Raw genomic sequence first — 25560 nt, forward strand, 5'->3', positions numbered from 1 at the left:
TCGTCTCCAATTCCAAGCTGGTACTGGACCACACAACGTTTAGTTTGCAGATTGGAATTAGATCATCCCATGCCGTTTCAATTTGCGATATTGATGAAATCATTCTGCGTTGTTGGATTGATTATATGATCTCACGAAACTCGTCATACACAGAATAGGCAAGTTACCATTTAAAGTACTTGTACTTAACAATTTGCTGATCTTTTATATGATTACCAATTTCAATTTGTGTAAAATTCTGAACTATGGTCGATAATCTTTTTTTTTTTAATACTGATTAATTATCATATTACTACATTACACAGATATTTACAACTGCTATTATAGTATATATATTACATTGATATTTACAATCAGAAATATATGATTGAGACTTATATTATTACATTGAATTCTGTGAAGTACATGCCCAGACAAATAATCCCTTACAGAAGAGGGATGTCCATACTCCACTCGTATTGCACGAGGGAGAGGAAATTTTTGAAATATTAAACAAATAAGCACGTTAGCCCCCATAAATGCTTTTGTGGGGGCTTGAACCGCTGCCCTCACAAGCATTGTGAGGGCAGCAGCCCACCACTCCGACCATGGTCGATAATCTTAGTATGCTGTAAATGCATGAGTTAAGATTACATATAAGTAAAATAAAAATTAAAAAAAAAATTATCTTAATAAGATAGTCAAATCCAAAACTCTGATCGTTATTTTATCTCAATAGTATTACGCCATATAATATAATAATTTTCTCAACCTTTAATTTAATCTAAAATTCTCAAGAAAGTAAGCAGCCTTAGTTGGATATGGTATTATTGGGGTTCGACCGGTCAAAACACTTCAACAAACTTGCCGTTTATTTAATTATTGTTTAACGTATATTATAATATATATATATATATATTTTTATGGTCCAAATTCAAATCCTGTCCTCGTAATTCCATCACCAGAAGAGGGGCACTGTAGGAATTCTAGGAAAAGAGGAAAAATCAAAAAGCGAATAGAACGGAAAGTAGACAGAGGGGAAGGGGGAAAAAAAAAAAGGGGAAAAAGGAAAAGGAAAACAAAAACAAAAACAAGGGAGGAAAAAGAAGAGCTGGAATCACATGGGCTTGTTGTGTGTCCTTGGGTCCTCCTTTCTCTCATTCTCCATCGCCACACCATGATCATCATCTTCTCCCTCATCCACCGTTGAAATTTCTCCATTTCTCTTCCATCGCTCTCTCTCTCTATCTCTCTCTCTCTCTCTCTCTCTTCACCCCAATTTCTCTCCAAATCTCCCCATGGCCGACGATAAGGTATACTTTTTTTTTTTTTTTTGACTTTTTTTTTCCGCTGAAAGAACAACCGATGGAAACAAAAATTTTTATTATTTTTATTATTTTTATTATCTGAAGCTTGGTTTTTGCGGAAAAGAAAGTGATTGTGTAGAGTTTAGGTTTTCTTTTTCTTTTATTTTTTAGTGAAGCAAATGTAAATGTGGCACAAACTGTTGTTATTTTTGTATATTTTGAGTTGAGACGGGTGGAATTTTGGAAGATTTACGTTTTTCTTCAGTTTATTATACACTCGTGAAAATTTGGTTTTTTACGTGAAATTTGTAGCTTCTGCGTTGGCGATCTGGCTTTGTTAGCTTACCGGACAACTTCCTTATTAGTTTTTTCTTTTTCTTTTTTCTTTAGTTTGTCTAGATCTCAGATCTTTTTTGTTGTATGGATTTGCAGATAATTTTTTCCCCTTTTCTTGAGTTTAATTATGGTAATTAGTTAATCACTCTGTTTACCCGATCCGTGCTTTGAGCTCCGTTCAACTTGTTTTTCAAATGATTTTTTTTTGTTTCTGGTGCTTGTATGGATCAAACTTGCCTTACTTGCTTCTATTAAATTACTTTTGGATTTAATATGTTCGATATACCTGTTACTCGTGAATGATCGTCGACTTTTATTTCATCTGCCTTCTAATTTTGGTAGTGTAAACTAATATGAGACATCAAAGTAAATGATTTTTATTTCCTACTAGTTGTCTTCTCAGTTGAGTACATGATATGAAATTGCCCTTGTAAAATGTTTTGCAGGAGATGTCTGCTGCTGTTGTTGATGGGAGTGACCATGTCACTGGTCACATCATTTCCACCACCATTGGAGGCAAAAATGGAGAGCCAAAACAGGTATGAGTTCCCTCTTTTAACCTTCTTTGTGATTTTTGTTCCCGTTTAATCCTTCTTTTTTTTCTAGTGTCTATATTATTTGAAAAGTAAATATGATTGTTAACCAACTTTGGATTCCTACCGTAACCCTAAAGTAAAATTTTTATTTTCATTTGAATTTTAATGTATTTGGTGTGTTGCATCTTGCAGACTATTAGCTACATGGCGGAGCGTGTTGTGGGAACTGGGTCATTTGGTATTGTCTTCCAGGTAAGGAAATATTTTGTTTCGAAAATTTTATTGTGTTACCCTCTACTATGCTAACGTTATTGTCTTATCTTAGGCTAAATGCTTGGAAACTGGAGAGACTGTGGCTATCAAGAAGGTTTTGCAGGACAGAAGATATAAGAATCGTGAACTGCAGTTAATGCGGGTGATGGATCATCCAAATGTGATTTCTTTGAAGCATTGTTTCTTTTCAACTACCAGTAAAAACGAACTTTTCCTCAACTTGGTTATGGAATACGTACCAGAGAGCATGTATAGGGTTTTGAAGCATTACAGCAGTGCAAATCAGAGAATGCCCCTCATATATGTGAAACTTTATACGTACCAGGTATGTTGATGCCTCTGATGAGGTTAATTTGATCCTGCATGTGCTTTCTTTTTATAATTAGGGGATCTGTTGCAGATTTTCAGGGGCCTGGCTTACATCCACACTGTTCCTCGAGTTTGCCATAGGGATTTGAAGCCTCAAAACCTTTTGGTACGCATTTCCCCCTTCTAAGCTGCGACTAGAAGTTGTGGTGGTTTTCTGATCTCATACTTATCTCTCTGTAGGTTGATCCTCTTACTCACCAGGTTAAGATTTGTGATTTTGGAAGTGCAAAACAGCTGGTATGTTGTCTTGTTTTAGTTGAAATATCCTACTTACCCAAAAAAACAATTCTTGTTTTGCTGTCTGTTGAATGCTTTATGTGAAACTGATAAACTACCTGGACTCAGATTGCTGGAGAAGCAAACATATCATACATATGTTCACGTTTCTATCGGGCTCCAGAACTTATATTTGGAGCTACAGAATATACAACCTCAATTGATATATGGTCAGCTGGTTGTGTGCTTGCCGAGCTTCTTTTGGGCCAGGTTTCAATTTTAATTCCATTTTCTGGTATTTATTTTATGAATTCTAAAAAATAATTAATTCTCAGGTGTAATTATGTTTTGCTGACTGCTGCTAATTTTGAATATTTTTTAGCCATTATTTCCTGGAGAAAATGCAGTGGACCAGCTTGTAGAGATTATCAAGGTACAGTTTGCCCTCAAATTTTTGAAATGATGCAATTTTCATGATCACTCGTCACATGCTGCTTTTGCTTCTGTAGGTTCTCGGTACACCCACTCGTGAAGAAATTCGCTGTATGAATCCAAATTATACCGATTTTAGGTTTCCACAGATTAAAGCACATCCTTGGCACAAGGTATGTATTTTTCATTTTCCTAAACATTGGTTGTTGGAATATGGAAGCCATATCAATGCTATTTCTCCTAGGCATTGTGATTAAATTACCCTTTCACTGATACCATGTATCTTGGATGTTTGAGGCTCTTCTAAGGCCAGAAAATGAATCCAATCATTTGAATACAACAATTTTTTTGTTGTTTCCATATGTGCTTAAAATAATGTTTCCATTCATGTTTTTCTGTGTTTAGGTTTTCCACAAACGGATGCCTCCTGAGGCTATTGATCTTGCTTCACGCCTGTTGCAGTATTCACCAAGTCTCCGATGTACAGCGGTGAGTTTGATCATTATTCAACTGTATGGGCATGTGGTTTTTGTGTGGTCAATTTATGTTTAGTACACGAGGAATTCATACCTTTAATGCTTAATTAAAAAAAAGAATGTATTATGCAACTGTTTTTCTCTTGTTAAGCTTTTTCTAGCCAAATATATTGTGCACTCCATTGTTTTATTTCTGATTAAGATTTTACCTTTTCTATTACAGCTAGAAGCATGTGCACATCCTTTCTTTGATGAACTGCGTGAGCCAAATGCTCGCCTACCAAATGGCCGCCCACTGCCACCTCTCTTCAACTTTAAACAGGAAGTATGTCTTCAAAATTTGTGAAGTAGCCTCTATTGATAGAATGATGTTGATTTGGCTATCGAACTAGATACTTGCAATATTTGTTCCTATGCTTTCAAATCTCCAAGAAATTGTGTCCTTTCAGATGCTTTTTCATTTTTTATCTGAACAGTAAATTTTTTAGAACAATGAACTCAGTACTGTATGACATTTCATTACCAACTTCTTGTCAACATTTTATATTGAAGTTTAGGCTAATTTTTTTTTATCTATTTTGTTGTTTTTGTTACAGTTATCGGGGGCTTCACCAGAGCTTGTTAATAAGTTGATACCAGACCATGTGAAACGGCAATTAGGTCTGAATTTCTTGCATCCAGCCGGGACATAGGTCTAGACAAGTAATATAGAAGTGAAATCTACTTGGTGATGTGTAGCACAAAGGGAATTATATCCTTGTTCGTAACTGCCATGCATTGAGGCTTAATCAGCATCAGTTGTTGCTCGATCAGCAAGCCTACATTCTCAGGCAGCTATGCTTTTCTTGGTGCCTTCTTTTTCTGCTTTTCCATCCTCCTGTGTCTCCTCCCCACTTCGTCCCACCCCCCCTCCTCTGTTAAAGTTCCCATTTGTTTATGTACATGTTTGATAGTAAAGATAGGTTAAGTTGATAAGGTGGACTGATCAGACTGCTGTTAGTAGAGGAAAAACTGAGGAAAAATGTATTTGTACCTAGGAAGAAAGCCCCAAAGAGAATGGCCCAGAAGATGGGGTGGGCATGATGTTGTCAGGTTTGGTCCTGTTTTTCTTTTCCCTCTTTGCAAGTCTTTCAATTTCTCTATTTTGATGGTCTGTGGTGACTGACTTCAAATTGCAGACAATTGTTGTCACTTGCTGTTTGTGCAAAGTAATGTTATTGCAATTCTCCTCTTGGAAATGCTTGCTTGCCCCCTATTTGTTTCATTCCAAGTTCTTTGCATATTTCACTTGTTGGATGTGATAAGGTTGGTGAATCTTCAACATTTGTACGTCTCTAGAACTGATGTTGAATTATTGCGGTAGTTGACGATCCTACCAGATTGTTCCATCTTGAATTCTGAAAATACAATGGTAGAATGAAAATTGTAGCCGATTTTTGGCGGGGTGCCCTTGAAACGCTCAACTGCTAACATGTCTCCGCATAAATTACGCTGAAGAATTGTTTTCGATGTGGGGGATAACCAAAGAAAAAATTTCATGTAGTTGTCAGGTCACAACTTAATATTTCGTTTCGTGCTTTCTTCCTAGTTTCTTATTTAATACTAAAATATCAGCTGAGTGCTATTATTGCGCATTTGTTAAAAGAAGCCACCCAAAAACATAGCCATTCTCGATGCTTTTTTATCGTTTCCTCTTTCCCTCTTCCTTTTACTTTTTGAATAATTGAATGTCGGCATGACATTGATTGAACTTGTCCTAGTTGCCGAGTGCCAGAGTCAAAACAATCATCCAATGTAACTGTACTACGGTCATATTTAGAATCAAAGTTGCACAACGGAAGTTTTTTAAATTGTACTACTGAAGTATTTAGTAATGGTAAATAATTATTGGTTCAGCTACCTTGGCTCCAAGGGAGGGTAGCCTGAAGAGCCGTTGGATGTATCCTATCATAATTATTTCATTTTTAAGTACAGATATCCAACGGTTTTGGTGATTGCTCTACTTTAGAGTTGGTCGAAAGTAACAGTTGTAATAATTATTGTAATTTAAAAATTATATTGATATAATTTTTATTTACATAATAAAAAATTTATTATTATTTTGATAATTTTATTAAAATTATTATTTAAAATTATATATTTTTATAATAATTATATCTTTTAAGCTACATTACGGGAATCCAAAACAGGCCATATATTTAACAGCAAAAGGATAAGTGCATGAAATTAAAAGTTGCTGCCAAATTTCTATTGTACATATTTTAATGTTTTGATCATTCGTTGTGTCCAGGCAGCCAAAACTGGCCCATCTATTTGCGGCGGTATACCGCGGGCAGACTTCTGAGAAACCCGAACCGTTGTTTTAAAAAACCAAAAATGCACGTAACCCTAATACGATGTCGTTTCTTTCACACCCTATAAAATATGCAATCAAACAAATATAGAGTAAGGGGTATCTGAACAGTGGGATCGAGGTCAATGGTCAAAGTGGTAAGAAATATCAACGGCGCTTGCACTACCCTCTTTATTATCAAAGTGAGAAAAAAGAGCATGTCCGACAAGTCGACAATCGCTGTCACTTTACGAATCTCAAGAACGCTTCCCGCTCATGGAGCCTTTTTTTCCTGGTCTTGCCCTCGAAAAATCATTTTTAAATAAATTTGGTTTTACGACAGATTGCGACTTCCATATTCAATTTTCTGCACTGGGTCTCTCCCACTAAAAGAAAAAAAAAAGCAACCACCTCCTTTTGCTTTACTGTTCGTTCACTTTCTGGTTTCCAGTCCAAGTCAATGGGAAATAATGGAATGGCGGTGTCTTTCTTCTTGTTGCTTTTAATTTTAATTTTCGCTTTGTTTTGGGAAGACACCAAAGTGAAAGTATTAGCCTCTGACAGTCTCCTATCTCCCAAGGGCGTTAATTATGAAGGTGAGGTAACTGTGTATATGTCACTGCTGCTTTTTGGGTTCTGTCTTTTTGGGTTGCCTTAAATTATGGGTTCTGTCTTCTGTTGAGGAGCAGTTGCTGCTTTGATGGCTCTGAAGATCAAAATGAGAGATGATTTGCATGTGATGGACGGCTGGGATATTAACTCTGTGGATCCTTGTACTTGGAATATGGTCGCTTGCTCTGCTGAAGGTTTCGTTGTTTCTCTGTAAGCCTAACAACAATGACAATGTACCATTTGTTTCTTTATTCGTTCACTATTAGTAGTGCGGCGAATGTATGTTCCGTTTCTTTAGGTCGTCTGTAATATCTATTCTTTTTTTTTCCCGTTTAATTTGCTGTTTTGAAGTGAAATGGCAAGTATGGGCTTATCAGGAACGCTGTCCCCAAGTATTGGGAACTTGACCCACCTAAGAACAATGTGAGTTACCTACCCTTCAGAATGCTGTAGTGCTTACATGTTTTGGTTTTTATTAATTTGTTTAAATTTCAGTTATGATTTTAGTTTCCGAATAGTTGCCCTCTGTACATTGACGTTTTGAAATAATCTGTAATGTATTACATATTGGAAAATAGTACTTTTTCGTAAATCTTTGAGGAAATAATGAAAAAAGTAAACCTTTTCTTGTTTATATACGTACTAATTTGTGATTCCACATTTTTTTTTTCTCCTGCAGGTTATTGCATAACAATCAGTTATCTGGTCCTATCCCAGTTGAATTTGGGATGCTCTCAGAGCTTCAAACTCTTGACCTTTCTAATAATCAACTTGTTGGAGAAATTCCAAGTTCTTTGGGTTTCCTAACTCATCTAACTTACTTGTAAGTGTGGATTGACATTCATTTGGTTAACCAATATGTACGTTAACTAGTTCTGAGTTTGGGGTCTTCTAATTTTTCATGTTCTAAAGCTTTTCTATGACTAGTTTTTCAGGAGGCTTAATAACAACAAGTTATCTGGACAGATTCCTACTCTTGTTGCCAATCTTACAAGTCTTTCATTCTTGTATGTGTTGCATGTCATATAAACTGTGTTTTCTTTTTTTGATTCTTTAAAATGCTTCTGATTTATATTTTATAATACCGTGCAGGGATTTATCATTCAATAATCTCAGTGGGCCTACGCCTAAAGTACTAGCAAACGGCTACAGGTGAGAATTTTAGAGGAAAGAGATTTTCCCTATCAATAAACCTTACTACTCTTGCTTGTTTATATGTTTTAATTTAAACAGTTGTGTTCTTTTAGCCATCCTCCATTGATTCAATGAATCAAAATTCCTGTACTATTTATGAGTTCATCCTGATATTTGTTTTAGACAACTAAAGGTCAGCATATTTCATTCTAGTTTTACAGGGAACAGCTTTCTTTGTACTTCATCGGAACATTCTTGCACTGGTATTTCTAAACAAGAAAATGGTAATCTAGATGCAACATGTCTTACCTTTTCTTATGTAATGTGCTTCAATGATGTGAATCCAAATTAATTACAATACAAACTGAAGAGACAGGTCTATCTCCAAAAGCCAGTGGTCACCGTCGATTGGTGCTTTCTCTTGCTGTTGGCATCACTTGCACATTTGTTGTTTCAGTGGCGGTGCTTGTTTGTTGGGTGCATTGGTACAGATCGCGTCTTCTTTTTACATCATATGGTACTTTCCGAACAATATGTAATTTTACTAACCATGTACTTGTTTATAGAGGGTGAGAAAAATTAAAATGATTTGCGATTTGCAGTTCAGCAAGATTATGAATTTGATGTTGGTCATCTGAAGAGGTTTTCATTTCGTGAATTACAAATTGCAACTGGAAATTTTAGTCCCAAAAACATTCTAGGGCAGGGAGGATACGGAGTAGTATATAAAGGATGTCTTCCAAATAGGATGGTGGTGGCAGTTAAAAGGCTAAAAGACCCGAATTTCACTGGAGAGGTGCAGTTTCAAACTGAAGTTGAGATGATTGGCTTAGCTTTGCATAGAAACCTCTTGCGCTTATATGGCTTCTGTATGACACCTGAAGAAAGGTTGCTTGTTTATCCTTATATGCCGAATGGGAGTGTTGCTGACTGCTTGAGAGGTTAGTTTCATTTCCTTGAGCCAGTCCAGATTGCTAATATGAGCAACTGCTGCTTGAGGCTTTGCATTGAAGCTCACACTTTTCTGTTTGTTAAACATCTGTTCCTTAGCTCACTAATTCAGTTAGGGAAATCTTGTTTGTGTATTCATTTCTGCCCAAAATGATATTGTGACCCGAAATGTTTACTCGTCATATTAAGAACACATTTAAATATTTTCACAATTTGCCCTAATTCTGGGGCACTTCTTGATGAGTTCTCATTTATATTCTTATAGTCGGAAGAATCATAATTCCTATAGGAAACTTTTTGTTTGGTCAATAGAAAAACAACCGTGTTATGCAGCTATGCATCTGAATTCATTTTGAATAGCTACTGGATTTAATCAGTCACACTGAGTTTGAAATACATTCAATCTCTGCATTCTTATTCTACCTTTACTTTTTCTCTTCGTCTTTTCACTGTTTCTTTGTTGGCTTCTTTTATTTGGTAGACACTCGTCAGGCAAAGCCACCTCTTGACTGGAATAGACGGATGCATATTGCCCTTGGAACTGCCCGTGGACTTCTTTACTTACACGAACAGTGTAATCCAAAAATAATTCATAGGGATGTTAAAGCGGCAAACATTTTGCTTGATGAAAGTTTTGAAGCTGTGGTTGGGGATTTTGGCCTTGCTAAGTTGTTAGATCGGAGAGATTCACATGTCACTACTGCAGTGCGGGGAACTGTGGGTCATATTGCTCCTGAGTATCTTTCAACTGGGCAGTCCTCTGAAAAAACTGATGTCTTTGGATTTGGGGTACTACTTTTGGAACTCATTACAGGGCAAAAGGCCTTGGATGTTGGAAATGGTCAGGTTCAGAAGGGAATGATCCTTGATTGTGTAAGTACCTACGGCTCTCTTGTAAATTAAGTCGTTGGCAGTGCCAGCACATTGCATATCTCGATTCTGCATGTTGCATCTCTGGAAACAACTTTTGTGTTCCCCTAGTTACTAAATATTACACCAATTATGCAGGTTAGAACCTTACATGAAGAGAGGAGGTTGGATGTGCTCATAGATAGGGATCTAAAGGGAAGTTTTGATCCAACGGAATTAGAAAAAATGGTACAGCTGGCTCTGCAGTGTACTCAATCACATCCTAACCTCCGACCAAAGATGTCGGAAGTCTTGAAGGTCTTGGAAGTTCTTGTAGAGCCAGTAGCAGAAGAAATGCAAGGTGGAACCCACTTTTGTGAGGCAAGGGATTGTAGCTTCTCTGGGAATAATAGTGATCTTCAGGACGAGTCATCATTTATCATTGAAGCCATTGAACTTTCTGGACCTAGGTAATAGAAACTACTAGATGCAGTGTCCAAAATTCAGCTGTAAATGAGGTTTGCTTCTTATTAGGCACATTATTCACTGAATTGTAGTCGAACATTTTTTGGGTTAGTGCCTGAGGTTGCATCAGGGCTTCCAGGCAGTTAACTGTAAATGTTACTACTCTAAAGCCTTTTCCTGGGAGCGTCTAAATATGCTTCAGGAATATATTATTCTTATAATCATGATTCATTGACAATAATTTATTTTCCCAGAAGCTACGCTACACATTACTGGAATTAGTTGGCGTGACACATGCCAGCTGTCTCCAAATTATGATTTATTTCCTTTTCAGTTAATGGTTTAAATTGTAATTTGAAGATAATAACGTGTACAGTCTGCTGGCACTTACCCAGCGGATGGCGGCTAAACCTTTTGTATCTCTTTGCACTTTCAATGCATATCCATTTTCAGCAGACGAAGATTCATGAATTGAATATGCACTAAAATGTAAAATCCCTTATAGCCACTTGCATTGGTTGATAGTGCGACAAGTGATTAAAAGATTGTGACTACCAAACTCTCCACCCGTCCCACTTGATTAAATTTTGGCCATAACTCCCCTGTTTTGGTCTCTCCCAGTGCCTGGTGAATGTGCTTCAATTTTGCATTCCATTTTATATATAAAAAAAAAAATCCCATCTCAGTTTTTACCTCCGCGGTTTGCTTAAGTTGCGGCGCCAACAGAGGCAGCAGCCTTTACCTATTCAAAACGTTACCTAAAAAAAACAAAATATTAAATATTCCATGCCAAAAAGATAAGCCAAACATAACAAGATAAGCATGTTAACTCTACGTGTTTGTAATGCAATTCTCTGCTTGCTCCTAGGGTCCTTCCAAATACATACTTTATTTGGTTAATTAAATTCCAAATCACGAATAAATCCAAATCACGAATATTAACCATTAAAATATAATTTCATTCCCACTCAAACTCTACCTCTTCTGGTATTGTTTGTTGGTTCGTTTCTTCTCACCTGATCTCGTCTTTCATAATCGTTTTATAAATATATATATATCAACAAGAATATAAGGTACTTGGTTGACACTTGGTGGAGTTATCTTTGGGACAACGTTAGATCTCTGTTACGAGTCTAAAACTCTGTCTCTTGCTTCTTTCTTTTTCTTTTTTAAGTTTATTTTCAAAAAAAGTATGAGCTTGTTTTATCCTTTTTTTTTTTTAAGTTAGGGGGGTTTTAATATTTGAAGTAATCAAGTAAACGCTTTTTTTGGTGGATGATTGGAGGGGCTCTCGTTTGCGTGTGTATGAAGTGGACAAATAGAGTAGGTGACGATCTGGTCTCTGGGTTTGTTGTAAAGAAGCAAGAGGTTCGTTTTATGTTGGAATTAATTAGCTGTTAATTGTCATTATTTTTTCCCAATAACCGAATACTTTTGTCTGTAAATACTGCATATTTGATTCCAATTTTCCATTCTTGATTCTGGTTTTTAATCTGTGAATGATTGTTTTATAAGGATTGGCGAGAACGAGTATTTCAGTAGTAGAGATAATGCCATTGGCCATATGTCCATGATCTCATTCTATGCATATTTGTTCTCTTTTTCTTGAAAATTATTGGGGGGAGAATTATTTAATTTTCTTACATAAGATTAAATGGACCAAGAGACACAGAAGAGTAATAGGAACGATGACAATTTGAGTCAAGTAAATTGTGTTATAAGTGAGAATTCCAGATATTCGGTTAATAGGGTTGCCTTGGACACTGTGGCTGCGGCAAATTCAGTTGAAGCTGTGAGTATTGGCGGGGGAATTGATGATTTTGGATCAAAAACTGACGATCCTGGCTCAAGCAGAGCATTAGTAGAAGCGCAAGAGGTGGTAATAAACCATGATACATGTACTAGCAGAGTAATTGGGGAAAATTCAAGCAATCCTGTTGATGGGGTGTCGTTAGAAACTGTGGCTGTTAGAAATTCTGAACAGAATACTGGTTTTACTGAAGAAAATGGGCGCCTTGGATTGAAAATTGATAAAATGGTGTCAAGTGGTGCAGTAGTTAATGCACCTGAGACATGTAATGGACAAGGAACTGATGAGAGACGTCAAACTGATCCAGAGAGCAGTGGGAATTCTAGTCATGTGGGTGATGTGGTTGTGCCTGTCATTGTGATAAATTCAAATCAGACAGCATGCTCTGGAGGAGAAAATAGGGACTTAGAAGTGAAAAGTAATGATTTGGGTTCAGGTAAGGCGCTGGTGGAAAACAGCATCAGAAAAATGTCTAAACCAGAAACCGAGAAGGAATCCTGTGTGATTGATATGAAATGTAGTGCTGGAGGTGGAAAAGGGTTTAGGGAGAACCCAGATGGGGAAAGAGTTTGTAGGATTTGTCACTTGGGTTCTGAGCAATTGTTGGAAACTACAGCTACTGCCTCTACCACTGTCAATCTAATTCAGCTTGGTTGTGGTTGTAAAGATGAGCTTGGCGTTGCTCATAGTGATTGTGCTGAAGCATGGTTTAAGCTAAAAGGAAACAGGTAAATGTTTCTTGTTTCTGTGAAAACTTGCATCTTTTTAGTGTCTGCCACAGAGTTTATGAGTAAATGTGTTTTTGGGTAGATTTATCATCAGAATGTACTGAGAATTACAAGGGCTTTGCAAATTTTGTGTTTCCCTAGAAGCCGAACTTTCCAAATACATACCTGATTCTCTTGAGTTTTTGAAATATCAGCCGCATAACCACAGGAAAAGAAATATTAATTTCAATTACTAGATGATGTTGCTTAAGTTATATGGTTTTATTTCTTTTAACTTGCACATATTACCGAATAAAAATAACATTTTGTTCAAAAGAGTAACTTGGATTTCTACTTCTTTTGTTCATGTTGTATTTTTTTTATATTTAATTTTCCTCTCTTTTCTAATGTAACATGGATTTCTACTTCCCTGATTTTAGGAAGTTTTAGTCTCCATTAAATTTCAGTGCTCTGAACCTAATTTCAAGTGGACTCTTGGTCTCATGTTAAGCTCAAACCAAATACTGAGCATCCAGTTCAGGCGGCTCCTTCGCAGAGCAAAAAATGGTCTAGGGGCTTTAGGTCCATAAGCTTTCAGCTTGGAATATAGATCTTGATTCATTGTAAGTAAGTTTGATGAATATCCATTTAGGGAATTAGATGTTTATGGTGCTGTCATAATCATTCTTCTCAGTAATATAGATGAAATATTAAGTGATAGCAAAAAACTTTATGATTCATAGTGAGGAAATGTCTTATGGATACCGGATAGACATGTAGGCTGGAAACATCTCATTCATTACGTGTTGCTTTAGCAATTGTGTGAATATTTCCAGATATGTGTAAAGTGTAGTAAACATGTGATATAATGAAAATATGATTACGAATGTGGTGAAAATAAACTGTATCCTGCATTATCTTTGTCAACATTTCTCTATTATTGCCTCTCTTTTTGGTGGTTTTGGATTTTCTGACAATTTAGGAATTAGATGTTCTGGTGCTTTGCAGACATGCTTTCTGTCCCTTTTAACATGATTACGATAATTCTTTTACAAGGAAAAAAGTGATATCTTTTGGTTTTTTAATGTGAATCAACAAATTGTTTCAAATTGATTCTGTAATAATAAGGTTTCATATTCTGAGTGTGTAATTTTAGTCTCAAAACAATAAGTGAATGCTTCCAGAAATCTTTGAACCATTAGTTGTTAGCAAATTAATAATGACATAGAGTATCTTTCTTGTCTGTACAGATTGTGTGAAATTTGCGGCCAGAGTGCAAAAAATATTACTGGTGTTGGGGATTACAGATTTATGGAAGAGTGGAATGAGCGGAGATTTATTGCCAGCAGTAGCGCATCAGAAAGGGGTGGTTGTTGGCGGGGGCAGCCATTTTGTAACTTCCTTATGGCATGCTTGGTAATAGCTTTTGTACTACCATGGTTTTTTCGTGTAAATATGTTTTAGGAGAAGGTGAATAAAACTTAAAAAGGATTCTCTTTCCTTGTGTCATTTGGATTCTGGGCAACGTAGGCTAGTACCACATTATACAGTGATTTGCTGCTTCTGTGATTGAAGGCTGGATAGAATTGATTAATGATTAGCCTGCCCTATTCATTACTCTTATGGTTCCCATTGTTTTTTTTTTTTTAATTTAAATTTAAATTTAAATTTTTATTATAAACTGTTTTTCTTAGTCATTATACTTTCAATCCATTCCATTGTTATCCAAGGTGTTGGTCATTGAAAATACTGTAGAGAAAATTGGTTGCTGCTTATATTTGATTACATTCCATTGTTATCCAAGGTGTTGGTCATTGAAAATACTGTAAAGAAAATTGGTTGCTGCTTATATTCGATTACATGGAGAATTCTAGTCTTTTGGCCTTGTGTCTTTATCTTCTTGTTCTGTTGTCTAATTTAATCATATGTTACTGCTCGTGCTAGTAGGAAGCCATGGACGAGATGCATAGTCAGAGAACCACGTGCATTATGCAATGCAGGCAGAGTTTTGCAAAGACCAAGACCATTTCTAATGCATCCACCCTCCAGGCGCTTTTGAAATATATTATTTGGTAAATGAATAAATAAAAAATCATCTATTATCATAGCGGCTTCTATCTAAGTCTAGGATTTATACCAAACTATAATTGTGGTTGGATGATTTTTACATGGGCTCACTCCACTAATTACACTAAATTTTATATCTTCACATGATACTTCGTTCATGGTGGAGAAATATTGATAACTTGGATTTGCGCCAAAATATATCAAGAACAGTGAATTGCAGAGTTGGCCGCAGATAGTGAAAGGCCATCCCATAAAGGATAATAGAATTTGCCAATATGGCGGTCTTTATTTATTTTTTTAAATAATTGATTTTACACCATCCCACCATTCAGTATCCACCATTCCATGGTTCCACCTAGTGAAAATTATGCATAAGTTATAATAGTAAAACTAATTATGTTAGAATGCAAATGAAAATTATTTTTGCACTTCAACTTAAATTTCATTTACTTCCTTTCAACTTTGACTCTTCGTTTTACTATAGATAAAACAGCAAGCACTACACGAACACGATATGTGTTTGTACAGTGCGGCATGCACATGGGTTGGGCTGACCTTATAATTTTAGACACACGGACCTTAAAAGGTATAGTCTGATTAGAGACGTATTAAAACACGACACGTAAAAAGACTCATAATAAGCACGTTTCACTTTTTAATGGAATTAAACTTAAAATTTCACGATTTTACAAATAACTTGAAATTGAATATTTTAATATATTTTATTAGCGCAAGTTTTTTAAATTCATTTAGTTCTTAGTTAAAAAAAAGAACTCTAATTGATTTATGTTTATAATTTATTAAATGCACAATTGATATCATGATTTTAGCAAATAAAATTATAAATATCATGATTTTATGAATATGTACTAATGTTATTATGGATAATGATCTATAACTCTAAATAAGTTTAAGTTAATAACTAAGTTAACCCTTAAGAAAAATTTGGTATTAAAAAAGAATTATAATACCGTAGAGTCTAACTTATTAATTAGTATTATATTATCTTATTATTATTAATTTATTATTATTGAATACTGACTTTAATTTTGAAATTTGAACTCTGTAGATATGTGAACCCAAAAAGTACATAGATTTAAAAAAAATATGCTAACAACTTGACATGTCTTTTTTTTTAAAAAATTGTTGTATTTTTTTTTTTTTTTTAATTTAGGCACGACATATGTCTTAGGTCGAACCTAAATAAAAAAATTAAATACAGAGTGATTCGACTCGAGTACGAACACATACGTAAGTCTTTGGCGATATCTATTCATGAGTAAGTTTCATGCAACAAGTAAAATTTCCAAATTCTAATGTTGAGTAGTGAATACAATTCTGTCAAGAAGTATTATAGTGAGACCTCATCAGCATTCCGTTGTAGTCTAGGTGGTTAGGATATTCGGCTCTCACCCGAAAGACCCGGGTTCAAGTCCCGGCAACGGAAGTCCTTTATGCATAATTTTCGATTTTGTGAAGGGGGTATTTTCGTCAATGTACGAATCAACCATTACAAAAGCCCTAAATCGCTCACCGAGTCTATCTTAGCTGCCTCTATTCTTGTCATCAGCCCCTCTGCGATCAGCAAGCAGCAATGGTTGTTTTCTTACTCGCTGCATTTGATTTTGATTTGATTCGGTTCGTTTCAAACTTGTTGTCTGTTTTATTAATTGTGATGGTTTGGTTGTTTATGGTCAATCAGGCGTCAGACAAGAAGCTGTCGAATCCAATGAGAGAAATAAAAGTGCAAAAGCTGGTCCTCAACATCTCCGTCGGTGAAAGTGGCGATCGTCTCACACGTGCGGCCAAGGTCCTCGAGCAACTCAGTGGACAAACCCCCGTCTTCTCCAAGGGTAACTTACTTGCTTACACTTCACAATAATTTTCTTAGGTATTTCTTTCTTTACTTACTTTTTTTTTTTAAAAGAAAATAATAATTTTCTTTATCATTGCTATTTAAAAAAAAAAATGTTAATAGCGAGATACACTGTGAGGTCATTCGGAATCAGGCGTAACGAGAAGATTGCTTGTTACGTTACGGTTAGAGGAGACAAGGCAATGCAGCTTCTGGAGAGCGGTTTGAAGGTCAAGGAGTACGAGCTCCTGCGGCGTAACTTCAGCGATACCGGCTGCTTCGGCTTTGGCATTCAGGAGCACATCGATCTCGGAATCAAGTTTGTTTCTTGACTCAATGACCGTTGACATTTTATTCCAATCTTATTATTATCGATATTATCATTATGTTTTATGTTAGTATTTTAGTTTATGAGCTTTTTAAAAAAAAATTGAACTCATTGGTAGCTTGAGAAGTCAAGCCAAGGTTAATTGAATAGTTACTTTACTTTCATGTGTTCCTAGCATGCTGTATTGTGATGCTGTTGTACACACAACATTGGCTGCCTAACTCTTGATACGAGTCAACCAAATGTTGGGTTGGCTTTCAGTATGCTCGTGTGGAGTGAGTCTAAGAATTGGTATTTGAAATTGATGCCTCTGTTTGAGAAGCAAAAGTTATTCGCTCAGTGTGGGGTTGATGCCAACTTGCTTTATTTAAGGGTCATATCTGATTAAAATATTTTTTTTCCCGGAATTAATAGCAAGCGCTAGGTTCGTACCAGAGTTACCTATGGAACAAAAAGATACTTTCTTTCCTATATGTATTATACACCAAATTTTATTAATGCAGTCTGTCTCTGTTTCTTCCTTTATATTTTATTTAATTATGTATTTTCTTGTAAGAAGGGTGATTTTAGAAGTAATATTTTTTTTTAATTAATCTATCCAGTAAATGAGTTTATGTTGAGCTAACTGTTGGTGGTTATTTTCCCTTATTAGGTATGACCCTTCCACAGGTATTTATGGCATGGACTTCTTTGTTGTCCTTGAACGCCCTGGATACCGTGTTGGTCGTCGCCGCAGATGCAAGTCTCGCGTTGGCATCCAACATAGAGTTACAAAGGAGGATGCCATGAAATGGTTTCAAGTGAAATATGAAGGAGTTATCCTTAACAAGTCCCAAAACATTGGTGCTTAAGGCGATCTTTGAAACCTGTTGAGTTTTTTTTTTCCCTTAAGTTTTGGGCAGCTGCCCGATTTTTGTTTATTAGAATCTATATTTTCCTTTGGAGTTTTGAGTTGGTGGATTTTTTTAAGCACAATTTGCCGTGGTTGCCCTGTTCTTTTATTAGAATAATGGTAAAGGCAATTATTTTTCTTTTGAAAATTTCATTTAAGTTCTTTTACCCTGTACGCTGACCTGTTATTGCAAATGGCTTGTTTATCATCAGCGGTAGCATTCTACCACCTGTTGCTAAAATCCTTAACAATAAAACTCTTTGCACTAATAAATTTTCATGTGCTGTCATTTAAATATAAAGACAACATGGACAATTGTACACGCGACTGCTTAGGAGGGCGAAGCTCAAAATAATTGGAATCTACATAGGCCAGCTGAAACAACAACATAAAGACCATTCAATAATGGCAGTCAGTGGGAATACATCTCTTGTATAAAACGCATATTTTTGAAGCACGTTTCAGTGTTGTAAGTATGTTGATAATTCAGGTATGCTTAGAAACATGCAAGTATGTTGATAATTCGGGTATGTTCAATGGTCTTTCAAGATCTCAACTTCTTAATGAGCTCACTTTTTTTCATCCTCGAGTAACCTTTGATCCCTCTAGCCTTTGCTAGTTCTTTAAGCTGGGGAAGCTTCAATTCCTCTACCCTTGGCAACTCTAGCTGCCTGGTGCTTTCTTTGTTTGCCGATGGTTCATAGTTCAAAACTCTTTTATCTCTAGGGGCTGATGGAGATGGTATGGGAGACCTCTTGACAAAATTAGATGGCAACCGAGTTAACTTGGTGTCTGTGACTGGTTCGTTATTCTGTATTTTCTGCTCTTCCTTGGGCACATCCTTCATTGAATGTGTGTCTGTCACTGCAAGTATTTTGAATTAGACATAATGATAGTGCAAAATAAGTTAACTTTAATTACATACCAAATCAAACTGAACATTGCAATAAACAATTGAAACTCTAACTCATTCTGCCTAGAAAGTTAATAGTTTCGGAATTCGTGTTGTCCAGAATGAAAGTGGTACTAGTTGTGTGATGATGTTGCCATGGTCAAAAAGTGAATCGAAGTTGTACTGGCGATACTACTTATTCCTTTTCTCATTCTTTTCAAACTGATGCCTTTTAAATATCCAAGAGTAGCAAATTCAAGATAGATTTTCTAAGAACCATCTCTATTCTCTTTTTTTTTATTATTATTGTTCTGTTAACAAAAAAAAGCAACAAGTCACATGTTTTATTCCTATGGCAACTGTGGCAAACCAAAGAATTGGACAACTAAGGACATTCCAAAATCCTAGTAAGAATACTTCATGAAGTTAAATTTATGCTAGTCTTTTCCATAACTAAAAATGTAACACAAGACTGCAGTACCTTTTACTTCCTTTCGTGGCTGGAGAAGAACATCTGGAACTGATTGAACTTTGGGCTTGTCAGATGAGCTGGGATTTCTTTTCTTTGTGCGTATAGCCTCTCTCTTTGAGATTGAAGATTTAATCCGTCCGAACAGAGAAATTATCGCTTCGTTGTTAGATGAGCTCGATACCTTACCATCAGATGATTGAGATGATTCATTTCCGTCCCCATTCTTGGTTCTTCCAGCAGCATAACCATTCAGGGGTGGTCGGTCTCCTCTACTTCCATCAGCTCTTATGCTTAAATAAGTAAATTTAAATGGGCTCTTTTGGATGCCAAAAGGGGAAGGCCAATCTGCAATCGCTGTCAAATTCAAGAAGCTGCATCAAAGAATGACCTCTCAAGTCTGTAGTTTAATTCAACACATCGACAAGCTGTTACCAGACTACAACCCAAGGCAATAAGTAATAAGAACAACATTATTACAGGAACCACTAATTAATGGCATACATCAGCAACTAAGTGATTAAGCCAACAGTTCAAGTGAAAATGCAAAACATCCCAAATAAAGACTTAAACTTCGAGCACTAAGAAAAGTCCACGCAATTCAAAGTGATGGGCATTTTCATAATCGGAAAAGGGATGATTTAATACCTCTTAGGGACAAAACGGGAGTTCCTGGCTTCAGCTGTTTGTTGAGAGACAACATAGGTTGAGGATAAAAAGAAGTTGCATCCATCTAAGTCTCCTGGAAAATCGGAGATGATTCAGACAGGTATAATTAGCTTAAGCAGTTTTCAGGAAACAAGAGGGATTTTGACAATTTCATTAACAGGGAAAATATCTTTGCACTACAAACTGCATATAGTTTCGTTGGTAGGGAAAAAAATAACAAATAAATAGTTGGTCCACAACTTTGAAAAGCTCGTGCACGACACGTGACATACCTGCTGTAAAATACTAATTAAGTTGCGAGAATTATCAAAAAACTCCCTGTAATCTAAAAAAATAGTGAAATATATATATATATTCATTCATTCCTCTAACAGTGCCATCAATTCCTGAGTCCTGACAACAAATGATAGAGTTACGGGATGTGTTACCGGCTCTCGCCCACATATGCATTAATGTGTGGGAAAGGACTGGAAGTCTGAGAGAATCAAACTATCAAAGCAAAAGTCTCTATAGTTTGCATTTTCGTCCCGCCACCGCCAAATGTCTTTGGCCGTTGTTTTACTTACCACATCTATGCTTATTGCTTAATCAAATTCCTGCAGCGTAAAAGAAAATGCAGATTTTCATGGCCAAAATCACTACGAACTTCTTATTTTTCTCTCCACCTAATCAAAGTTATGGAAAAAAATTTGCCAGCTATAAGCCATCTACATTACCAATCATCGTTTCATCAAAGTCGCACAGTTCTTGCACAATAAACCCCATTTCTGCCTCGATTTCCAAAACCCTCGTTTGCAAAACTAAAAATTACAATGCTGAAATCGGCAGGTTTTGTGAAGTGGGTAATCTTGAAAAGGCCATGGAAGTACTTTACAGCTCTGAAAAATCTAAAATTGACACAAAAACTTACTGTTCCATTTTACAGCTTTGTGCTGACCTCAAGTCATTAGAAGATGGTAAAAAGGTTCACTCAATTATTTGTGAAAGTGGCATTGTAATTGACGATGGTGTTTTGGGTTCAAAACTTGTGTTTATGTTTGTTACTTGTGGGGATTTAAAAGAAGGGAGAAGGGTTTTCAATAAGATTGATAATGGAAAGGTTTTCATTTGGAATCTATTGATGCACGAGTATTCAAAAACTGGAAATTTTAAAGAAAGTTTATATTTGTTCAAGAAGATGCAAAGTTTGGGAATTGCAGCGGATTCTTATACATTTTCTTGTGTTTTGAAGTGTCTTGCAGTTGTAGGAAATGTAAAAGAAGGTGAATCGGTTCATGGATTTATGTTAAAATTAGGTTTTGGATGTAATAACACAGTTTTGAACTCTTTGATTACTTATTATTTCAAGAGTAGAAGAGTTAAGGACGCACATAAATTGTTCGATGAATTGAGTGATCGAGATGTTGTATCATGGAATTGTATGATAAGTGGGTATATAGCCAACGGTGTGGCTGAGAAGGGACTTGAGGTTTTCAAAGAGATGTTAAATTTGGGTTTCAATGTGGATTTGGCTACAATGGTTACTGTTCTTTCAGGTTGTGCCAATTGTGGCGCTCTTATGTTCGGTCGAGCAGTTCATGCTTTTGCATTGAAAGCATGTTTTTCTAAAGAAATCAGCTTTAATAATACTTTGTTGGATATGTATTCGAAATGTGGAGATTTAGATGGTGCAATTCGGGTTTTTGAGAAAATGGGAGAGAGAAGTGTTGTGTCATGGACTTCCATGATAGCAGGTTATGCTCGCGAAGGAGTATTTGATGGGGCTATCAGATTGTTTCGTGGAATGGTAAGGGAGGGTATTGAGCCAGATGTTTATGCTATAACAAGCATTCTTCATGCTTGTGCTTGTGATGGCCTATTGGAAATTGGTAAGGATGTGCATGATTACATAAAGGAAAATGATATGCAATCAAGTTTGTATGTGTCTAATGCTCTTATGGACATGTATGCCAAATGTGGAAGCATGGCAGATGCTGAATCAGTTTTTAATCAGATGCCTGTAAAGGATATTGTCTCATGGAATACCATGATTGGGGGTTACTCAAAAAATAGTTGTCCTAATGAAGCTCTGGATTTGTTTGTTGCAATGCTTCAAAATTTTGAACCTGATGGTGTAACGATGGCATGCATTCTTCCTGCTTGTGCCAGTCTGGCTGCTTTAGAGAGAGGCCGAGAGATTCATGGTTACATATTAAGACATGGAATTTCAGCGGATAGAAATGTTGCCAATGCAATTGTAGACATGTATGTGAAGTGTGGGGTATTAGTGCTTGCACGTTCACTCTTTGATATGATTCCTGCAAAGGATCTTATCTCGTGGACAATTATGATTGCTGGGTATGGTATGCATGGGTTTGGTTGTGACGCTATTGCTACCTTTAATGATATGAGACAGGCAGGTATTGAGCCTGATGAGGTTTCCTTCATTTCTGTATTGTATGCTTGCAGTCATTCTGGATTAGTTGATGAAGGATGGAGATTCTTTAATATGATGCGATACGAATGCAACATCGAGCCCAAGTTGGAACATTATGCTTGTATGGTTGATCTTCTTTCCAGGACTGGCAACCTTTCAGAAGCATATAGATTCATTGAAATGATGCCTGTTGCACCAGATGCCACAATCTGGGGATCTTTACTCTGTGGGTGCAGAATTCACCATGAGGTTAAATTAGCAGAGAAAGTTGCAGAACATGTTTTTGAGCTGGAGCCGGACAACACAGGGTACTATGTACTTTTAGCCAATGTCTATGCAGAGGCTGAAAAGTGGGAAGAAGTGAAAAAGTTGAGGGAGAAAATTAGCCGACGGGGCTTGAAAAAGAACCCGGGCTGTAGTTGGATAGAGATCAAGGGCAAAGTAAATATCTTTGTTGCAGGAGGTAGTTCTCATCCGCATGCCAAAAAAATAGAGTCTCTTTTGAAGAGGTTAAGACTAGAGATGAAGAGGGAAGGTTATTTTCCTAAAACTCGCTATGCTTTGATTAATGCAGATGAAATGGAAAAGGAGGTGGCTCTCTGTGGGCACAGTGAGAAATTAGCCATGGCTTTCGGGATCCTGAACTTGCCGGCAGGCCAAACCATTAGAGTCACCAAGAATCTGAGAGTATGCGGTGACTGTCATGAGATGGCCAAGTTTATGTCGAAGACTGCTCGGAGGGAGATTGTCTTGAGGGATTCTAATCGTTTTCACCATTTTAAGGATGGGCGTTGTTCTTGCAGAGGCTTCTGGTGAATCAGATGGGCCATATGAAGGAACTCATTAGATATATTTGAGGATTCCTACCCGTTCATAAGTTGGTCTTCAGAAACCATTTAGTTAGATTATTGTATACTACGATTCTTTGACCAATTAGCTTATCAGTGATAAAAGTTTGAAGAGTTAGGACTCACGTGGTACGGTAGGGAAGCATATACTAATTTACAGTCTCAAACTGTTCTGTAATCCAACTATGTAACTCAAAGGCGGTCGTTAATATCTCATTGCCAATCTAAGGTACCATTTACTTCTTGCATTGGATTGAAAATTCTGAGAAGTTAGAATTCTGAGATTAGGAGCGTGGAGTAAGAGTGTGAATAAGTTGCTTACTCACACTGAAATGAGAGTTTGGAATAAGAATTAGAATCTTATTTTTGTGTTTACATTGTCTTGAATTGAAAGTGAATTGTCTCAAATTATAATTTTAGTATTATTTAAAGAATTATAGTTTTTAATTACAAAGTGAATAAAAAATATATATATGTAAAATGAATTATTTATTTTATGATAAATTTATAAATTAATAATTATTACTAATATTCTTAATTATGTAAAGCATATACTAATTTTTTTAGAGTAAACTATTTATTATTATTAATTATTAATATTAAATAAATACAATACTATTAATATTAAATAAATATAATAATATTATATTTAAATAATATAATAATATTAAATAAATAAATATAGTATTATTATTTTAAAGTAAATGTATATTTTAATAAATATAAATTATATTATATTTAATAAAAGAAGAGTTAAAAAAGAAGTGGTGAGAGTTTGAATGGAAATGGAAATGGAAATTTTAATTCTCACTTAAAAAATGAGTGAAACCCATAGAGTGAGACTACCACTCTTCTTTTAAAATGAGCAAATAAATACTCCAAGGCACTGGAAGGAGTCCACACTCCCTCGATCCCACTCTAAATAAACACCACGTAAAAGTAGCTTTTTGTAACAGAAGTTACTCGGATTTAGATCTGGGTATTTTTGTTGTACTTTCTAATCATTCTTGAGACCGGTAGAAGTCAATTATTTTTCTTTCAGGTGGCTTCCTAAGGCATCCTTATATAACATTTTCTTTCTTTTTCCCCCAGTCCCCATCTCTTTCTAAGGCCAGCCATTGTAGAGAGTTCGAGTGAATAATGATATATGTACCTTATTTTAGTACAAAAGTCGCAAAATATGAAAAATTCATATGTTGTAGTTAATTTTTTTGTCATGTTTTTAATTTCTTTTTCTAGTAATAATATGCTATTTTTTTGTGCACTCATCATTATTTGGTTTGGTCACTCCTAGCATGAAGTACCGCACGATCTTGTATCTTTTATAAGGTAAAAGCATGGTTGTGGCAAGATTATAAAAATGTTAATCTCAGCACCCAGCATTCTTTCTTCTCCATTTTCTTTATTTACTCTCATGATAACTACCCCTTTATTCCTAAATCTATTAAGCTCAGTCGGTGCTATTTCTGAAGCGTCAAGGAGATGGCAATGATTATCATCACTTATTTATCTGTTTATTGTAAATATCTTTATTATTTTAACATGGATCCAATGGCAATTTACTTTACCTCCTCTGAAAAATGCTTTTAGGCTTGCCTATCTAAAAGCTGGCATGGATTAAGCAAAGGGATTCAGGGTGCATCTGTCGTTTATGGTTTCCGCTTTATTTCCGTCCAATTGTGGGCGACAGACAATAATAAATAAACCATGTGCAAGGTGCAATTACCCAATAAACAATAGCATTACGAAATTATAGCCTACGGAGAACCCCCTTTTTTTTTTTTGTTGTGGGGGGGGGTGGGGGGGGGGAGAGGGCTCAGGTTGTGACTTGTGACGCCATTCTTTTATTGTTATCAACTGTTTGTATTCAATACACAGTGACACCAATTTCACAATTGAAATTCCGGTAATTTGAAGGATACGATAGTACAGTGTGAAGGAAGTGGTTGGTCTCAAATCTCAATAGCACCACAGAGTTTGTATAATTCTTAGAAGAGTAGTGCTACACATCTTAAATTATTTAGCTCAAAAAGTTGTCATAAATGATGTGTCATTCATCAATTGGTTAGTGAAGATAATATAATTAACTCACTTAGAACTTATAAAAAATTACTTAATAAATAACATATTATTTTAGATAAAAAAAAAAAATTTAAGATGTCTATCATTAATCTTCTTAGAAACTCGTGTGCAATAAGATTGAGGTAAATAGGGAAGAAAAAAGATTATGAAATTGGAAATTCATCGACATGGGGGTGGTCCATTTTGGAAACCAAAGCCCCACAGAACCTCAACATCCAATTTCTATAGCGAAGTGGCAGCTGGATCCAACCATCCAAG

General features: G+C 35.9%; 6 protein-coding genes and 1 non-coding gene across 12 annotated transcripts; 6 read left to right on the plus strand and 1 right to left on the minus strand.

Annotated features, from left to right (window-relative positions):
• Positions 1-1002: 1002 nt before the first annotated feature.
• LOC102607198 (shaggy-related protein kinase eta) lies at positions 1003-5162 on the plus strand. The gene is made up of 12 exons (XM_006467567.4): positions 1003-1292; positions 2069-2161; positions 2351-2410; positions 2484-2756; positions 2832-2906; positions 2981-3037; positions 3146-3286; positions 3399-3449; positions 3526-3621; positions 3854-3937; positions 4148-4249; positions 4521-5162. The coding sequence occupies exons 1-12, from the start codon at positions 1278-1280 to the stop codon at positions 4614-4616; spliced, it is 1143 nt and encodes a 380-aa protein (XP_006467630.1). The 5' UTR covers positions 1003-1277; the 3' UTR covers positions 4617-5162.
• A 1179-nt stretch (positions 5163-6341) lies between these two features.
• On the plus strand, positions 6342-14891 carry LOC102631416 (probable LRR receptor-like serine/threonine-protein kinase At5g45780). Of its 3 annotated transcripts, none has more exons than XM_006467565.4 (12): positions 6379-6852; positions 6946-7078; positions 7220-7291; positions 7548-7691; positions 7804-7875; positions 7961-8020; positions 8216-8286; positions 8379-8519; positions 8605-8943; positions 9435-9826; positions 9962-11635; positions 14732-14891. In XM_006467565.4, exons 1-11 carry the CDS (start codon positions 6717-6719, stop codon positions 10274-10276), a joined length of 1875 nt encoding a protein of 624 aa, XP_006467628.1. In that variant the 5' UTR covers positions 6379-6716; the 3' UTR covers positions 10277-11635; positions 14732-14891. The 3 variants fall into 3 exon arrangements, with proteins under 3 accessions (XP_052291351.1, XP_006467628.1, XP_006467627.1); XM_006467564.4 differs by having other exon boundaries at positions 6381-6852; positions 8373-8519; XM_052435391.1 differs by lacking the exons at positions 9962-11635; positions 14732-14891 and having other exon boundaries at positions 6342-6852; positions 8373-8519; positions 9435-9924.
• LOC102630700 (uncharacterized) lies at positions 11634-14891 on the plus strand. Of its 4 annotated transcripts, none has more exons than XM_006467562.4 (3): positions 11634-12805; positions 14035-14200; positions 14729-14891. In XM_006467562.4, the coding sequence occupies exons 1-3, from the start codon at positions 11922-11924 to the stop codon at positions 14729-14731; spliced, it is 1053 nt and encodes a 350-aa protein (XP_006467625.1). In that variant the 5' UTR covers positions 11634-11921; the 3' UTR covers positions 14732-14891. The 4 variants fall into 4 exon arrangements, with proteins under 4 accessions (XP_006467625.1, XP_052291352.1, XP_006467624.2 ...); XM_052435392.1 differs by lacking the exon at positions 14729-14891 and adding an exon at positions 13296-13407 and having other exon boundaries at positions 14035-14188; XM_006467561.4 differs by lacking the exon at positions 14729-14891 and having other exon boundaries at positions 14035-14401.
• A 1334-nt stretch (positions 14892-16225) lies between these two features.
• Positions 16226-16298, plus strand: TRNAE-CUC (transfer RNA glutamic acid (anticodon CUC)). The gene has a single exon. It is a non-coding gene; the product is annotated as a tRNA-Glu (tRNA).
• On the plus strand, positions 16283-18074 carry LOC102630091 (60S ribosomal protein L11). Its single transcript, XM_006467559.4, has 4 exons — positions 16283-16448; positions 16554-16704; positions 16830-17025; positions 17687-18074. The coding sequence occupies exons 1-4, from the start codon at positions 16446-16448 to the stop codon at positions 17883-17885; spliced, it is 549 nt and encodes a 182-aa protein (XP_006467622.1). The 5' UTR covers positions 16283-16445; the 3' UTR covers positions 17886-18074.
• A 111-nt stretch (positions 18075-18185) lies between these two features.
• On the minus strand, positions 18186-20157 carry LOC102630392 (SAP-like protein BP-73). The gene is made up of 3 exons (XM_006467560.3): positions 19936-20157; positions 19300-19644; positions 18186-18790 (listed from the first exon to the last, which is right to left on the minus strand). The coding sequence occupies exons 1-3, from the start codon at positions 20018-20020 to the stop codon at positions 18471-18473; spliced, it is 750 nt and encodes a 249-aa protein (XP_006467623.1). The 5' UTR covers positions 20021-20157; the 3' UTR covers positions 18186-18470.
• A 166-nt stretch (positions 20158-20323) lies between these two features.
• On the plus strand, positions 20324-23595 carry LOC102629798 (pentatricopeptide repeat-containing protein DOT4, chloroplastic). Its single transcript, XM_006467558.4, has one exon. It carries the CDS (start codon positions 20570-20572, stop codon positions 23186-23188), a length of 2619 nt encoding a protein of 872 aa, XP_006467621.1. The 5' UTR covers positions 20324-20569; the 3' UTR covers positions 23189-23595.
• The last annotated feature ends 1965 nt before the right edge of the window (positions 23596-25560 follow it).

The sequence above is a fragment of the Citrus sinensis genome, chromosome 2 (genome assembly GCF_022201045.2).
Source record: "Citrus sinensis cultivar Valencia sweet orange chromosome 2, DVS_A1.0, whole genome shotgun sequence".
Taxonomy (NCBI): domain Eukaryota; kingdom Viridiplantae; phylum Streptophyta; class Magnoliopsida; order Sapindales; family Rutaceae; genus Citrus; species Citrus sinensis.

Bases quoted from the DNA above. Each gene is read 5' to 3' on its own strand.
- LOC102629798 (XM_006467558.4), top strand. From the start codon at position 20,570: ATGCAGATTTTCATGGCCAAAATCACTACGAACTTCTTATTTTTCTCT.
- LOC102630392 (XM_006467560.3), bottom strand. From the start codon at position 20,020: ATGGATGCAACTTCTTTTTATCCTCAACCTATGTTGTCTCTCAACAAA. The intron at 19,645-19,935 runs GTATTAAATCAT...TGAATTTGACAG, and splicing joins TCCCGTTTTGTCCCTAAGAG to CGATTGCAGATTGGCCTTCC. The intron at 18,791-19,299 runs GTACTGCAGTCT...AAATACTTGCAG, and splicing joins GCCACGAAAGGAAGTAAAAG to TGACAGACACACATTCAATG.
- LOC102630091 (XM_006467559.4), top strand. The intron at 16,705-16,829 runs GTAACTTACTTG...AAATGTTAATAG, and splicing joins AACCCCCGTCTTCTCCAAGG to CGAGATACACTGTGAGGTCA. The intron at 17,026-17,686 runs GTTTGTTTCTTG...TTCCCTTATTAG, and splicing joins CACATCGATCTCGGAATCAA to GTATGACCCTTCCACAGGTA.
- LOC102607198 (XM_006467567.4), top strand. The intron at 2,162-2,350 runs GTATGAGTTCCC...TGCATCTTGCAG, and splicing joins AAAATGGAGAGCCAAAACAG to ACTATTAGCTACATGGCGGA. The intron at 3,287-3,398 runs GTTTCAATTTTA...AATATTTTTTAG, and splicing joins CCGAGCTTCTTTTGGGCCAG to CCATTATTTCCTGGAGAAAA.
- LOC102630700 (XM_006467561.4), top strand. From the start codon at position 11,922: ATGGACCAAGAGACACAGAAGAGTAATAGGAACGATGACAATTTGAGT. The intron at 12,806-14,034 runs GTAAATGTTTCT...TTGTCTGTACAG, and splicing joins TTTAAGCTAAAAGGAAACAG to ATTGTGTGAAATTTGCGGCC.
- LOC102631416 (XM_006467564.4), top strand. From the start codon at position 6,717: ATGGGAAATAATGGAATGGCGGTGTCTTTCTTCTTGTTGCTTTTAATT. The intron at 6,853-6,945 runs GTGAGGTAACTG...GTTGAGGAGCAG, and splicing joins CAAGGGCGTTAATTATGAAG to TTGCTGCTTTGATGGCTCTG. The intron at 8,520-8,604 runs GTACTTTCCGAA...TGCGATTTGCAG, and splicing joins TCTTCTTTTTACATCATATG to TTCAGCAAGATTATGAATTT.